Raw genomic sequence first — 16,580 nt, 5'->3', positions numbered from 1 at the left:
TAAGTAATCTTTAAACTTCTTAAGCTTAATTAGAAAAATTAGAAGAATATGCATGATTCTAGATAGTAAGATCAATCAGGAGAAAAATTTTCTTAAGTGTAGTTACCAAGAGAGCACTGTGAGTATCAATCCAAACTAGGAAGATTTAGGCGCTGTTATTTGCCCCTAAAAGCTTAAACTTCTAAAATGATGGTGTGTTGATACACAATATGTGTTTTTCTCTTTCTGACTCGCTTCAATCTGTATGAGAGATTCTCGGTCCATCCACATCTCTACAAATGACCCAATTCTGCTCCTCTTTATGGCAGAGTAATGTTCTAGTGTATAGACGCACCACACCATCCTTATCCATTCATCTGTCATATGGAATCTAGAAAAACGATACAGATGAGCCCATTTCCAGGGCAGGACTAGGGATGCAGATTAGAGCGTGGACCTGTGGACACAGCAGGAAGGAGGGGGGCTGGGTTGAGAGAGGGGCGCTGACACACGTACACTGCCGTGTGTACAATAGCTCGCTAGCTATAGCACGGGGGGCTCAGCTCGGTGCTCGGTGGGGACCTGGAGGGGTGGGGTGGGGAGGGAGGCTCCAGGAGGAGGAGCTGTATGTATACATACAGCCGATTCACTTCATCAAACAGCAGAAACTAGCACAGCCTCGTACAGCGATTACACTCCAATAAAAAAATAAAATGATAGCGGCTGCAGTACTCTGAAAACTGCTGCAGTATTGTTCCTGTATGTGTTTACCTTTTTACTTGTTAGTAGGAAATGTAAATACTTGCAGATAGCACAAAGGTACAATCTTCTGTGAGGATTTGAAAATGAAGCTGGTTCAAGCAGGATTTTATGGAGGCTGCAGGTACCTGCACTGGACGGTGGAGCTGAGTTCTGAATCTGACACCGTCACCCTTTTGTTGTATTGGCAGGTACTGCCCTGGCGGACCTGATTCAGATTTCGAATATTCCACCCAGTCTTACACTGGATATGAGGTAAAGTAATGTGAGGCTGACCGGAGGAATGTTATGTCATACTTTACTTCGCATATGCTTTTACAAGTACTGGCTTTCTTAAAATTTTTCTTTCTTATTTTTTTCTTGATTGCACAAGTTACTCATTCATGAAACATTTGCCAAGTGCCTCTATGTATTGTTCCCGTCACTGCAGAAATACTTACCTAAGCGCTTATTAGTGACATATGTCAACACTGTTCTAAATGCTTTACAACTTTAAATCTGGCAGCATTTTGAAGGTAGACACTATTATGATCATAGTTTTATGGATAAGGAAACTGGAGCCTAGAAGGCTTTCACCACTGACCTGGAAGACACATCCCGAATGTAACAGGGCCAGGCCTTGAATTCTGTGCACCTCACCAGGATGTTTTCCTGCCTCTGCAACCGTGAAAAAGACAGGTCAGGTCTTGTGGATCTGCATTCTAATAAGCGGAGGGTAGATAGTAATGATGCTGGGAAAGACTGAAGGCAAAAGAAGAAGAGGGCAGCAGAGGATGAGATGGTTAGATAGCATCACCGACTCAGTGGTCATGAGTTGGAGCAAATTCCAGGAGATGGTGAAGGACAGGGAAGTCGGGCATGCTGCAGTCCACGGGGTCACAAAAAGGTGGACATGACTTAGTGACTGGACAACAACAAGACAGTAATGAAACAAACGAAAAAATATCAAGTACCAGCTGACATGGGAAGCGGGGAAGTAAAGTCAAGTAAGATATAGGAGAGGGTGACTTTAGCTTGGTGGCTGGGAGGGGTGACGTGGTAACTGAGCCCCGAATGACAAGAAGAAGGCTTTCAGGAAAATCAAGAAGGAGCATCCCTAGCAGAGAGAAGAGATAAAAGGCGGAGCCAGAGTGAGAAACGGCGGGGTGCTGGAGCAGAGCGGGTGAGGGGAGAATGAGATCTGGGAGACAGTGACACAGAGGCTTGTAAGGCAAGGCAAGAAGTTTGTAATATTGGGCTGGCCAAAAAGTTTGTCCAGGTTTTTCCATAAACTGTCAAGGAAAAACCCGAGTGAACTTTTTGGCCAACCCGATTGGTGTCACATGCAGCCATCCAGGTTTAAAGCAGAGGAATGGTATAATCCAGGTAGGTTTTAAGAGGCCTTTGATGGCTCTTGGGGGGCAAGAGCGAGAGCAGGAGGCCACCGAGCAGGCTTTCCAAGCAGTCAACCCCTTCAGAAGAGGCTGGCAGCCAGCAACCTAAGGGATTTATCTTCTTATGTATGGTTTTTCATTTTTTTCCTTTTTTTTTTTTTTTAATAGATCAAATTGTAAAAATACAAAAGAAATCGCTCAGTGAAAATGCTCCCTCTCATCACTTTCCCTGGACACCCCATTCGGCTCCAGCCCACTGAGCAGTCAGTCAGTCTCGGCCCTTTCCTGTTCATCCAGCATAGATATTAACAGCACATAGATGTAAAGGCGATTCATCTTCTCCATCCTGGCTTTGCACACCGCACGTAGTCTGTCAAGACCTTGCCTTTCTCATTCAACGATGTGTCTTCAGGGAACATTTTCTTTTTATTCTATTTATTTATTATTTTTGGCTGTGCTGGGTCTTTACCTCTGCACACAGTCTTTCTCTGGCTGCAGTGCACAGGGCCCCTCTTCATTGTGGCTTCCCTTGTGGAGCACAGGTTCCAGGCACACGGCTTCAGTAGCTGCCACACGAGGGCTCAGTAGCTGGAAACATTTTCTACCAGGACATTGTCTGGTGGCCGTTGCTTTGTACGACGGCATGAAGACTTCGCGTTAAGCCATCACAAACTGTGTTGTAATTTAATGATCTGGTGCAAAGGTTATTTTCTCAAGGAACTCTTTCTGAATATGCATGCACACCTCTGTCTAGGGCAGCAAAACAGTTTGGTGACCCTGGGGGTTCCATCAGCGTTTACACAAAGCTGTAACTATGACCCAGGGAGCTGCCTGCTGTTGAATGGAGACCAGCCAGATAATCTTCAGGTCATTATTTCAAACTGACCAAACTGAGGAAGGAAGAAAGGAGCCCAAGAGAATTTTAGTTTTTTATACAACCCTTTTGAAACTACACCTTATTTTTAATTCAATGTGGGCATGACAGGATATTTTTCTTTTTTTAGCCAACCTCCATGCGAGCTATCCGTGCCAGATATGACCCTTACCTGCAGACAAGACACCGGATAGAACAGGTAAGGTTTTACAAAGCATTTTTATATTAGATCTTTATACTCAGGAGGTACTGTTGCTTGATTTGAGTCGAACCGGAAATAACTGAAAGAATATTTCTCTCCTTCAGAAGTTTTTAATATCCCATTTGAGGGAGAGGACAGTTTTGCAGTTCCTAGCAGGGTCAAAAACGCCACTTGCTTTAAAGAGCATATTATTTTCTGTAAGGATTTTATAGTCTCTAAAGTTCTTTGAGTTTGTAGAAAGTCATGCGTGTTACGAAACTTACAGTGTGTGGCAGTGTCAAAGGTCTTAGACAATAGGTGGGTGGATTGACTTTTAGCTTCCATAAGCCAAGTGAGAAAGAAGTATAGTGGCTGGTTTGCTGGGATGAGAATAGGGAATTGACTACAGGGCAATGAGGGACTCGTGGAAACTATGAAATTGTTCTGTATAATGGTGGTTGTGGTGGTTACACAACTCTAAACTCATTTAATTGTGCACTTAAAGTTAATGGATTTTATTGTGTGGGGTTGGCTAGAAAATGAACTTTTTGGCCAACCCAATGTGTAAATTATATCTTAATATAACTGATTAAAAAACAAGTACTATGTCAGTGGCCTTGCAGTGTTCAAGAAGTCTGAACATTAATTTCATTTTAAACTTGTCTAATTTAAAATAACGCAAGCACTGTCCATAGTTTTAATAGTAACATCTAGTCAGGCAACTAGACAGTCTGAAAGGGAAAGTAACATGTAACAGAAAGTCACTTCTGTGTTCATTTCTTTTTTAGCCATGGTATTTAATTTATTTAAAATGTTTCAGTAGAGCTTGAAAGGTTTCTGTTTACCAAGAAGGAGTATGGGCTCTGGAAGATGTAGAAAGTACCAGAGGGCAGTGATTCTTTTCCCAGCTGTGAATGTACTAGAATCACCTGAATGATGTTTCGCCACTGGAGTTATGCGGTGCTGTCTGATTTAGGGTCCAGGCAAGATACTTTGAAAAAGCTATCAGGAAGATTTAATTGTGTACCCCTGGTGAACGACCGTAGATGGAGTGTTCCTTTAGTGTTGATAGCTGTATACACATACTTAGATATTTGCATGGGTTCCACATGCATGCACATACGCTTACGTATGTGTAAGGATTTACATATGTATTGGGTTGGCCAAAAAGTTCATTTGGGTTTTTCCGTAAGATGTTATTATGGAAGAGCCAGAATGAAGTTTTTGGCCAACCTGCTATAAGGATGTATGTATTTATAAGTTGCTATTTTCCATTTTCAGAAATTAGTATTCAAAAAGATAACTTTCTGCTCATATTAAGTACGGATATCCTCTTTACTTAGTACATTAGGGTTCATAATTTGTAGTCTACTTGACTGAGTTTTTCTCAACCCAACACCTGGCAAGAAATCGAAATACCTGTTTTTAAAAATTAGAATCTTGACTTACTGTTGTTGAAAAATGGAAAGATCTGTATCATTGTATCCCCACGTAGAGGAGATATTATATTTCAGACTGATTTTTTTCCCCCCAACCTCTGAAACCAGGCTAAAAAGGTGCCACCTGTATCCAGAATCTTCACAATTCAAAACTGCAAAGTTTTCATTTGAAACTGCTGTCTTAATGCTGCTTTCTCATCTGGTGTTCACTTTCTTTTGTTTGCATCAAGTCCTGGTTATATTGCCTGCAGTCTTCTTTGTCATCAGTGCTAACCTCAAGGTCTGGCATAAAGTACATATTTAGGGGGCTTCCCTGATGGTCCAGGGGTTAAGACTTTGCCTTCCAGTGCAGGGGTACAGGTTCAGTCCCTAGTCAGGGAGCTAAGATTCTACGTGCCTCCTGGGCAAAAAGACAAGACATGAAACAGAAGCAGTCTGGTAACAAATTCAGTGAAGTCTCCTTAAAAAATACATAATCGAGAAAGATTTGTTCATTCTATTACAGTGTATGCAATTATATCTTGTATGATCTTGCTGCTAATTTATATTCTCTGTATTTTTGAATGTTCACTTAACTCTGTAAGTTGACATCAAACTTTTGATTATTTTAAATTCTTACTCTTCCTTCTTATTTGAGCCATAATTATTTTTCTTTTGGACTCTGGAGCCTGTTTTCTTGAGTCTGTAGAATTTGCTCAACATGTTTGCTTCTCACTTTTAAACTGTAGCAATGAAAACACTGCCAAGTCAAATTAGAAATTTTCAGTAAGCCACTTAAGAGTAGTTGACTATCCTTCCTAATGCTGACGAATTTTTGTCTTTCAGTTAAAACAACTTGGTCACAGTGTGGATAAAGTGGAATTTATCGTGATGGGTGGAACATTTATGGCCCTTCCAGAAGAATACAGAGATTATTTTATTCGAAATTTACACGATGCCTTATCAGGACATACCTCCAACAATATTTATGAGGCCGTCAAGTAAGAAATCCTTATTTTATGATATTCACCTGAGTGGTTGTTGGTTTATCCTCCTAGCAGCAGTCTGAGAATTCCTTCTGCTCTGTGTCTATCCTCCTAATTCTTTGGGGGACAAGGGGAGAGGTTTTCATTCTTTTTACTTGCATGGTTTTCATGGGTGGTACCGTTAAATACATTTTTTCCAATTTTACTGAGATGTAGTTGACATTCAGTACTGTCTGCAGGTGTACAGCGTAATGACTTCACTTGTATCATGAAATGGTGACCACCATAAGTTTAGTTAACGAGAATCGTCTCATGCAGTCCTAGTGGTTGTTGTTACTGCTATATTGTGGGGAGACGGGTTATGTTTTTTAAAAGTGACTGTGGTCCCTTGGCATTAGTATTCTCACAAAATCACTGTGCAAAAGAATAAAAAGAAAGGGGAGAAAAAAAGAAAAACAACAAAACATACAAAATCACTGTGCAGATCTTTTCGGCCTTCAGCTGGTCTAAGCTGCAGGAGTGGCCTTGACTGCAGTTGGTGAGCTCACCCAGAAAGAGCACGGGCGGTACTTTTAATCTGAGACCGTGAGCTGCTATCAAATTCACAGAACAAATGACTATTATTTAATAGTTATCATTTTATGACTTACTATCTGATGACTGTTGAGTCATTTCTCTTTGTGAATGGGATCGTTTATTCGTTTCAAATTCTAGTTGATAATTCAGAAGACAGCTATGCTTTCTTTTGATACCTCCTGTCTCCATTTTTAGTGAGAAGAAAACTTAAGTTTGCTAAGTTCGGTGATTTTAGGAGGGAAAGTCTTAAAATAGTTTTTATTTTCAGAAATTTCAGGGACACCTGGCTAAGCTACCTAGCTAAGTACTCTGCCTTTAATTACTGAACGTTAATTGAAGGCCCACTAGGGACCGTGCTCTGCCTGGGGTACCGGGAACAACACGGTGAACAAGACGGATGCTGTCCTTGCCCTGGCGGTGCTCACATTCTGCTGGTTCAACAGATAACAGACAGTAGGTGCCGTGATGGAGACAGACTGCTGTGCTGGAGAAACATAGGCTGATCCTGAACGTGACCTGGTGATGTTTAAGCTGAGATGGGAAGTATATGGAGGAGCCAGTCAGGCCAGGCTCAGGAAACAGATTAGACAGAGACACTGAAACAAGGAAGAAACGTGAGGTGCTCCTCAGAGAGGAGGCAGATGTGGCTAGATTCCAGCGAACCAAGGAGCAGATGTCATGAGGGGAGCTTGAGGAGTCAGGTCACGCTGGATGTTGAGGACTTACAAATGTTGGAATCAGCAGTAGGAAGCAGGAGAATGGTTTGAAGCCAGAGAGTGGCGTGTTCAGGTTTGTAGGTCTGAAGGCATCCCGGCTCTTGCGTGGCAAGTGGATTTGAGGGGTGCCAGAGCAGAAGTGGTAACCCAGGTGGGAGGCTGTTGTGCCCACCCCTGCTTGAATGAGGGTGGTGGCCGCAGTGACAGAAAAGGGTAGATGGGTTAGAGCTATATTTTATTGCTGGTGGACTTTGAATCAGGTTGGTAATAAGAGAGAGGGAGTCGAGGATGACACCCAGTTTGGGGTTGTAGAAAGCGACCGAGGGTGGGGCTGCCTACCAAGATGGAAGAACAGGGGAAAGAATGGGTTTGTGGGAGAAAAGTCAAGACTTTTCCTTTGGCTTTATTAAGTTTGAAATGCCTCAAGTGGGGGCATGTGTAGGCAGTACAAGAGATGCCTGGACTGGCAATAAATGGTCCAGAAAAAAAATGTTCTGTAACATTTCATGGAAAAATGTGAACGAACTTTTGGCCAGCCCTATAAAACTGAGGATTATCAGATTGTTACAGGTGTTTATCATCACGCAAATGGATGCGCTTACCTTATGGGAGAGTCTCATGCATCTCCAGGGTACACTACATGAAAAAGCAAGTTTTAGAGCAGCTCTTACTGTGTGATCCCGTCTTTTGTGTGGCCATGCCATGGAAGAGGTGATAGAATCATGGTCATCATTGGCATCCATTAGAACCGTGGCGGGAGGGACGTGGGAAATGGGAGTGAAGGGGGGCAGTCACATTTACACTGTCTGCAGTGTGCTGGGCGCTGCAATAAGTATTTACTTACTTAATTCTCCCAAGAAATCTTTGAGTTATATATTTAAATCATCCCTGTTGTACAAGTGAGGAAACTGAGGCCCAGAGAGATGAAGCCACTTGGCCCAGGTCCACAGGAGGTGAAGTGGGGCCTGTGAATCCAAGGCAGCTTTGTTTTCAGAGCCTAAACTTGGCTATAGTTATAACGGAGGACATCGTGCCAGGCGTAAAATGAACGAGAGTGTCTGTCTGTGTGTGTGTGAGCACACATTTGTATACATCACCAGAGCTTCAAAATACTGGAAGAAATAGGTTTCTTGTTCTTTTTTTCCTTGCACCCCCTCTCCCACTGCCTTCAGGCTTTTTTCTGGATTCTTTTTTATTACAGTGGGGGTGGGTTGGGTGCAGGATGACAGTTAATCATAAGGTTGTTCAAACAGTGCCTCTCTAAGTTTTTTGCAGGGTGATAATAAGTAGGACTTCAGTTCAGTTCAGTTCAGTCACTCAGTCGTGTCCGACTCTTTGTGACCCCATGAATCGCAGCACGCCAGGCCTCCCTGTCCATCACCAACTCCCGGAGTTCACTCAGACTCACGTCCATCGAGTCCGTGATGCCATCCAGCCATCTCATCCTCTGTCGTCCCCTTCTCCTCCTGCCCCCAATCCCTCCCAGCATCAGAGTCTTGATGTAGGACTTGAATGAACCCAAAGATGCTTTCATTATCCTATAATTAGAATGGTTCTTGGCATGTAGCAGCCACAAGTAAACTGGTGAATGAATTTTGAATGATCGTCTGTTGGTCGGATATTGACAACTAATGACCCACGTAGGGGTGCCTCTTGGAATGGGGGACAGGGTGCTGTGCTCACCCTACTTCAATCCCCTTAATGTCTTAATGCTCTCCTTTGGGTTGGTAAAAATGAAAAGAGTAGAGAGACTTTTTCATAAGTTTAAATAAATCTCCAGGGTAGTTTTGAAATATGAGGGAAGTGGGCAGGACACAGCCTTTAAAAGAATGAGACGGGCGTGTGTCCAACTCTCTGCAAACCCATGGACTGTAGCCCACCCGACGACTCTGCCCGTGGAATTTCTCAGGCAAGAAGACTGGACTGGGTTGCCGTTTCCTTCTCTAGGGGATCTTCCTGACCCAAGGGTCAAACACAGGTCTCCTGCATCTTCTACACTGGCAGGCAAATCCTTTACCGTTGAGCCACCTGGGAAACCCATGACACGGCCATGGGACATGGCAGACTGCTTGGAACCACGATGGTGGAGCAGTTAGCCTCTAGTAGACACTGAGCCTTATCATGCACTCATTGTAATACATTAGCATGCTAAATAGCACACCCAGCAGCGCCATGACCGTTCTAAGGCTGACCAAAGAGGTCAAAAGGTGGATGGTGATTCCTGGAAATCTCTGCCGCTTCCCCAGAATAAGTGGAATAATTCTCCCGCTTGTCACAGTTACTGTTCAGTCAGTCGTGTCTGACTCTGCTACCCCATGGACCGCAGCACACCAGGATTCCCTGTCCTTCACTATCTCCCAGAGTTTGCTAAAGCTCATATCGATTGAGTAGGTGACACCATCCAACCATCTCATCCTCTGTTGTCCCCTTCTCCTCCTGCCCTCAATCTTTCGCAGCATCAGGGTCTTTTCCAATGAGTTGGCTCTTTGCATCAGGTGACCAAACTATTGGAGTTTCAGCTTCAGCATCAGTCCTTCCTATGAGTATTCAGGGCTGACTTCTTTTAGAATTGACTGGTTTGATCTCTTTGCAGTCCAAGGGACTCTCAAAAGTCTTCTCCAGCACCGCAGTTCAAAAGCATCAATTCTTTGGCACTCAGCCTTCTTTATGGTCCAACTCTCTCATCCATGCATGACTACTGGAAAAACCATAGCCTTGACCAGATGGACCTTTATCAGCAAAGCGATGTCTCTGCCTTTTAATACACTGTCTAGGTTTGTCATGGCTTTTCTTCCAAGGAGCAAGCGTCTTTTAATTTCATGGCTGCAGTCACCATCTGCAATGATTTTGGAGCCCCAAATATAAAGTCTGACACTTGTTTCCATTGTTTCCCCATCTGTTTGCATGAAGTGATGGGACCAGATTCACTTCTTACCTATCACTTCATTTCAGAATTCTTTTGTGACAAAGCTATAACCTCAGATTCAGCAACAGTTTGAGGTGCCCGGGTGGAGTGCTCAGCGTCTGGAAGAGTGGGTGTGAGCAGCCTACTTTGTGTGATGGCCACCAGAGGAGGCGATGGGTTAAATCTGTGTCCATGAAGCGACTTTGAGCAACAGCAGGTCAGCCTGATCTCCATCCTGCAGGGCCTTGAGTAGCAGGACGAAATGGGACCTTATTTTTACTGCTCATTCGGAACCTTGATCATTCATGAATATGAGTCATACTGAGTAAAACGCTGAAGTCTTTCAAACTTTTGAGGGAGTCATGATGTAATCCAACGCCTTCTTCCTAATAATACTGACAAACAGATGACAGCTTAGAATAAAACGCAATTAGAGGAAAAACAGCCTTAATTAGTTCAAAGCCCCATGACGTTAGGATGACAGCAGTACCTCAGAGGATTACTGCCTAAAAATCCACTGAACTCTGAGAATGCCCTCTTAGGATCAGATCATCTGTTCAGACCATCACATTTTTCTCTCCCCGTGCTTATGTGTTATACATTCTTTTCTCACTGCAGCTGTTCTCTTGTTGCAGACCTTGTGCATTAAGTGAGTTTGAATCATAAATATCTTAGACTTGTTCCACCCCTCAACCCCCCTCCATGAAAATTTGCTGCAGAGATTTTTAGTCTGTTTGCTAGCTAGGCCAGCTGAAGATGTGTATAATGTATTTTTAGGATACAGTTAATTTGACATTTTATCAACTGAAACTTTAAAATTTTGCAATGCAAAGAGATAGAGGGAAACAATAGAATGGAAAATACTAGAGATCTCTTCAGGAAAATTAGAGATACCAAGGGAACATTTCATGCAAAGATGGGCTCAATAAAGGACAGAAACAGTATAGACCTACCAGAAGCAGAAGATACTAAGAAGAGGTGCAAGAATACATAGAAAAACTATACAAAAAAGTTCTTAATGACCCAGATAACCTCAGTGGTATGTACACTCACCTAGAGCCAGAGATCCTGGAATGCATCTTGATGAACAAAGCTAGTGGAGGTGATGGAATTCCAGCTGAGCTATATTTAAAATCCTGAAAGATGATGCTGGGAAAGTGCTGCACTCAATATGTCAGCAACTTTGGAAAACTCAGCAGTGGCCACAGGACTGGAAAAGGTCAGTTTTCATTCCAATCCCAAAGAAAGGCAATGCTAGAGAATGTTCAAACTGCCACACAATTGCACTCATCTCACACGCTAGCAAAGTAATGCTCAAAATTCTCCAAGCCAGGCTTCAACAGTACGTGAACCAAGAACTTCCAGATGTACAAGCTGAGGAACCAGAGATCAAGTTGCCAACATCCACTGCATCAGAGAAAAAGCAAGAGCGTTCTACTTCTGCTTTATTGACTATGCCAAAACGTTTGACTGTGTGGATCACAACAAACTGTGGAAAATTCTTAAAGAGATGGGACTACCAGACCACGTGACCTGCCTCCTGAGAAATCTGTATGCAGGTTAAGAAGCTACAGTTAGAACCAGATGTTGAACAATGGACTGGTACCAAATTGGGAAAGGAGTACATCAAGGCTGTATATTGTCATCTTGGTTTTTTAACTTCTATGCAGAGTACATCATGCAAGATGCCAGGCTGGATGAAGCTCAGGCTGGAATCAAGATTGCTGGGGGAAATATCAATAACCTCAGATATATAGCTGACACCACCCTAATGGCAGAAGGCAAAGAGGAAATAAAGATCCTCTTGATGAAAGTGAAAGAGGAGAGTGAAAAAAGCTGACTTAAAATTCAACATTCAGGAAACGAAGAGGAACTAAAAAGCCTTTGATGAAAGTGAAAGAGGAGAGTGAAAAAGTTGACTTAAAACTCCACATTCAGAAAACGAAGATCATGGCATCTGGTCCCATCACTTCATGGGAAATAGATGGGGAAACAGTGGAAACAGTGTCAGACTTTATTTTTTGGGGCTCCAAAATCACTGCAGATGGTGACTGCAGCCATGAAATTAAAAGACGCTTCCTCCTTGGAAGAAAAGTTATCACCAACCTAGATAGCATATTGAAAAGCAGAGACATTACTTTGCCAACAAAGGTCTGTCTAGTCAAAGCTATGGTTTTTCCAGTAGTTGTGTATGGATGCGAGAGTTGGACCATGAAGAAGAATGGGCACCAGAGAACTGATGCTTTGAAACTGTGGTGCTGGAGAAGACTCTTGAGAGTCTCTTGGACTGCAGGGAAATCAGATCAGTCCATCCTAAAGGAAATCAGTCCTGAATATTCATTGGAAGGACTGATGCTGAAGCTGAAACTTTAATACTTTGGCCACCTGATATGAAGAACTCACTCCTTAGAAAGAGACCCTGATGCTGGGAAAGGTTGAAGCCAAGAAGAGGACGACAGAGAGCAAGATGGTTGGATGGCATCACCGACTCAATGGACATGAATTTGAACAAGCTTCGGGAGTTGATGATGGACAGGGAAGCCTGGCATGCTGTGGTCCATGGGGTGGCAAAGAGTCGGACATGACTGAATGACTGAACTGATATTCTTTGTGTGACGTTTTAGCTCTATTTTTACAGAAATGGTCTGATGCCTAGGGGTGTTTATAAATCGTCCTTTTTTGGGGTGAAATGAACTTTTATTCTGTAACTTCAGGTCACAATATGTGTGTAGAAAAAGCCTTTTGAAGAAGAAAGCCTCTTTCTCTAAAGGACAGACCAGAGCTGGCATTGTTTTGTTTCCGTTCTTTAATTTACCTCAAGGGGGCAATAAACACTTTATTTTCAGATAAAAATTTATATGTGATTTGAGTTTTCATTGCAGCAAATATGAATGGCTCTCAGGAAGTAGTGAAAGTACAGTCTGGGAGCCATTAAACCAGCCATAAATGCTGCACTGAGTCCTGCCAGCCCACTTGACATGTTTTGCTTTTTTTCTCCTGGCCTCTGTGCTTTTATGAAATAATCTAGAAAAAGCAAATTTGCAGTCTTGTGTTTGTGTAGGTAAATTTTTACTGCCAGCTCCCTATAATAAAGTTGGTATTTGTTTTTTAGGGAAGCTTTGTGTAATTTGAAGAAATAGTTGTCTGGTTGGTACTACAGAACTAGAGACGCAGAAAACTTTTCAAATGTTGACATCCTTGCAAAATGTAGAGCAGCCCAGAGGTACTGTGTTTTGGACATAACATTTCCTGCAAAATTTTTGGATGGACGTTTACCTTACTGTTCTCTAAATTCTCTTGCACAGATGGTATTTAAGAAAAATATTTGGGTTCCCTAGTGTGGCTCACCTCTCTCAGATGTAAGGTAGTGAATTCATGTTTATTTTCCTATTATTTTCCTAGTTTGCGTGCATGAGTCCTCAGTCATGTCTGACTCTTTGTGACACTGTGGACTGTAACCCACCAGGCTCCTCTGTCCATGGGATTCTCCGGGCAGGAATACTGGAGTGGGCTGCCTTTTCTTTCTCCAGGGGATCTTCCCGACCCAGGGATTGCATCCTGCGTCTCCTGCACTGGCAGGCGGATTCTTTACCACTGTGCCACCAGGGAATCCTTATTTTCCTTGTAGTTGATGTCAATATGACTACACAGATATAGTGCTGAGTTACACACTGGGACTTCCCTGTTGGTCTTGTGGCTAAGACTCCACACTCCCAATACAGGTGGCCCAGGTTCGATCCCTAGTCAGGGAACTGGATCCCACGTGCTGCAACTAAGACCCAGCACAGCCAAATTTTAAAAAATAAATAAATTTTCTTGAAGTTATTATTCGTATCGTCAACCTCATTGAAAGTTAGTAGCCGTCGTTCGAATTCACGTCAAGCTCTACGGTTAGCTCGACTCTATCCCTGCTTCACTATCGTGTGTCACATCTAATTCACGTTTTGCTTTTTTCTGAAAAGATGAAGAGTTAGAGTAGGGAAAACCCTAACCAGGTGAGCTTGGTTAGCATTTATGGCAGGGTAGTAGCAAGCGGTATACTAGCTCCCTGCACCTGGGAACGCTGGAAAGCTGAGTAAACAGAGAGTCAAGGACGAAGCAGGGATGGTTCCTGTGAAGACTCATTAAATCAAGCAAAGTGATAATCACTGCTCTCACTTAGACTAAGCCCGCAGTAGTCTCTAGAGATCATCAATTACTGGTGACTCTCGTCCTTCAAAAATCGTCACCCTGGAGATGAAAAGGACTGGCAGTGGGGTCTGAGTCACCCATTCGCCAGAATGCACATGTCGCCAAATAACTCAAAGCAACCTTTTAACAGTTGTATTCCTTTCTAATCAGTCTTGCCCAGAAGCAGTTTTACATTCAATCTTTGTAGCTTCTTGGCTGTTCTCACAAGATGCCATTTAAAAGGGGAGTGGGTGAGTCATACTTTCTCCCTGTGGAATTTTTAATTCATTTCCATTCCTTCCTTTCTTTTTTTTTTTTTTTCCATGTCCATCAGTGAGTTTAAAGCCCCCAACTGTGTCCTCCTGAGTCCTGGAAAAACTAGAGTGCTAGGTAACGCTGGGCACCAGGCCCCGGAGATAATTTCATAGATTTGCAGAGTAACAGAGAAAGCAGAGCACCTGCGAAGCCCTGAAAGTGATCATCTGCTGCCTTTCTGGGCTTTGGCTCCAGCACCCCACCTCCCACCCACCCCTCACTTTACATATTGATCACTCTTACTCCCTCTCTTGGTAAATCAGATTTTCACAGACGCTAACCAGGACCCTTGACACTGGCAGCACAACCTAGGGTACAATCTTAGTCATCATAAAGAGATATTAGTTTTTCTCCCAACATTTTTTTTGAAACAAAAGTGGAAAGAATTTTCCAGTGAACATCACATACTTAGCACCTATGTTCTATGATATGTGCTTCACCACATACTTAGCTAACTAGCCACTTCTGTGCATTCATCATTCCCTCTTATTTATTTATTTTAACACATTTTAAAGCAGGGTGCAGGCTTCGGTACACTTTCCCCAAATACATCATCATGCACATCATTAGCTAGTTCACTACAGTCTTCTTTTCCAGTAAATGTACATACCATGCAATGCACAGATGCTATGGGTACCACTTGATGAGTTCTAACAAATGCATGTACCTGTGTAACAAAACCCTGCTAAGACAGAGAGCATCATTGCCCCCCAGAAAAGTTCCTCCTGCCTCCTCCCTGTAAATCCCCACCCGGACTCCCAGAGGCGACCATTGTTTTCATGTTTTCTCCTTTCATAGATGAGTTTTGCCTATTAAACTTCATGTATTGGTTGACCAAAAAGTTAGTTCGGGGTTAGTAAGTCAGTAAGAAAACCCGAACGGACATTTTGGCCAACCAAATAAATGTAACCAAATAATACGTATTCTTTTGTGTGAGACATCTTTTCATGGAGAGTTATATTTTGAGCTTCATCCATGTTGAGTTTTATAATAGCCATTATCTTTTTAGTTCTGGGTAGAATTCCTTTGTAGGCGTAGACCATAGTTTGTTTATCCATTCTGTTGATGGATAGCTGGGCTATTTCCAGTTTGTAGAGATCATGATAAAACTTCAGTGAGCATACTTGTGCAGTCTTTTGGTGAGTGTATGTATTTATTTCTCTTGGGTGTAATAACCATCATACATTTAGTTTCAAAACTGCCAGACATTTTCCCAAAGTGGCTGCATCATTCGTACTCCCACTGGTAACATAGGCGTGTTCATTTGCTCCACATCCTCACCAGAGTAAGGTAGTGCCAGTCTTTGGAAGTTTAGCCATTCTAGTGGGTGTGTAGTTGCATCTCACTGCGCTTTTAATTTGCGTTTTCCTGATGACTAATGATGCTGAGCACTTTATTATGTACTTATGCTTTCTGTGTATATTTCCTTTGTGAAGTGTGTGTTAAAATCTTTTGCCTACATTTTATTTTTTATATGCCCTGGATTCGAGTCCTTTGTTCAATCTCTGTTTTGCAAACATGAAAACCCAGTCTGTGACTTGACTGTTCATTCCGTTAAAATCTTTGAGCAGAGTGTTTTGTTTTGGTGAAGTTTAATCTAGCAGTTTTTTTTTTTCATAATTACTGCTTATTTTGTATTATCTCTTAAAAAGCCTTTGCCTACTCACAAGGCAAGAAGATATCTTCCTGTGTTTTTTTCTGTGGATTTGACTTTTATGTTTAGTTTCATATGTTGGCTTATGATCCATCTTGATTTAATGTTTTATGTGTAGTGCATGATAGGCGTCGAGATTTCTTTTTTTCTATATACATACCTAATGTATACAGTCTTGATTACTGTAGTTTAGGGTATATCCTGAAGGAGTGTAAATCTTCTAACTCCGTCCTAGTTTTTTAAGCTTGCTTTGGATATTTTAGGTCCTTTGCCCTTCTGTATAAAGTTTATGTTTGTCAATTTCTAGCAAAAAGTGTAATAGGATTGCTATTGTGTTTAAAGTATAGAAAAATTTTGAGAAAATTAACAATTTAATATTGAGCCTTCCAATTTATGAACATAGTCTGTCTTCTAGTTTTTAATTTTTCTTAGCAGTCTTTGGTTTGGAGATTTTGTAAGCTTTTGGTTAAATTTATTTCAAAATTTGGGATTGGCCAGAAGTTCACATGGGTTAAACAGGACAGACTTTTTATAGTCAACCCAATATTTTGTTTGTTGATGTTATATTAAGTGAAATTTTTTTCAGTTGTATTTTCAAATTGTTTGCAGTTAGTATCTAGGTACATAGTTGATTTTTGTGTATTAACCTTATAGCATATGAACTTACTAAATTC

The 16,580-nt window shown here is 42.1% G+C and overlaps 1 protein-coding gene across 1 annotated transcript in view; it reads left to right on the top strand.

The window, feature by feature from the left end:
- The window catches only part of ELP3 (elongator acetyltransferase complex subunit 3), a 123,336-nt gene that overhangs the window by 21,460 nt on the left and 85,296 nt on the right, over window positions 1-16,580 (top strand). The window contains exons 5-7 of the mRNA XM_068973815.1: window positions 930-993; window positions 3,116-3,184; window positions 5,431-5,585. Of these exons, the coding sequence (XP_068829916.1) occupies window positions 930-993; window positions 3,116-3,184; window positions 5,431-5,585 (288 nt within the window). The remainder of the gene's footprint in view (window positions 1-929; window positions 994-3,115; window positions 3,185-5,430; window positions 5,586-16,580) is intronic.

The sequence above is a fragment of the Capricornis sumatraensis genome, chromosome 6 (genome assembly GCF_032405125.1).
Source record: "Capricornis sumatraensis isolate serow.1 chromosome 6, serow.2, whole genome shotgun sequence".
NCBI lineage: Eukaryota > Metazoa > Chordata > Mammalia > Artiodactyla > Bovidae > Capricornis > Capricornis sumatraensis.
The sequence above is the reverse complement of the archived record's forward strand: the minus strand, read 5'-3'. Positions and strand labels throughout refer to the sequence as shown.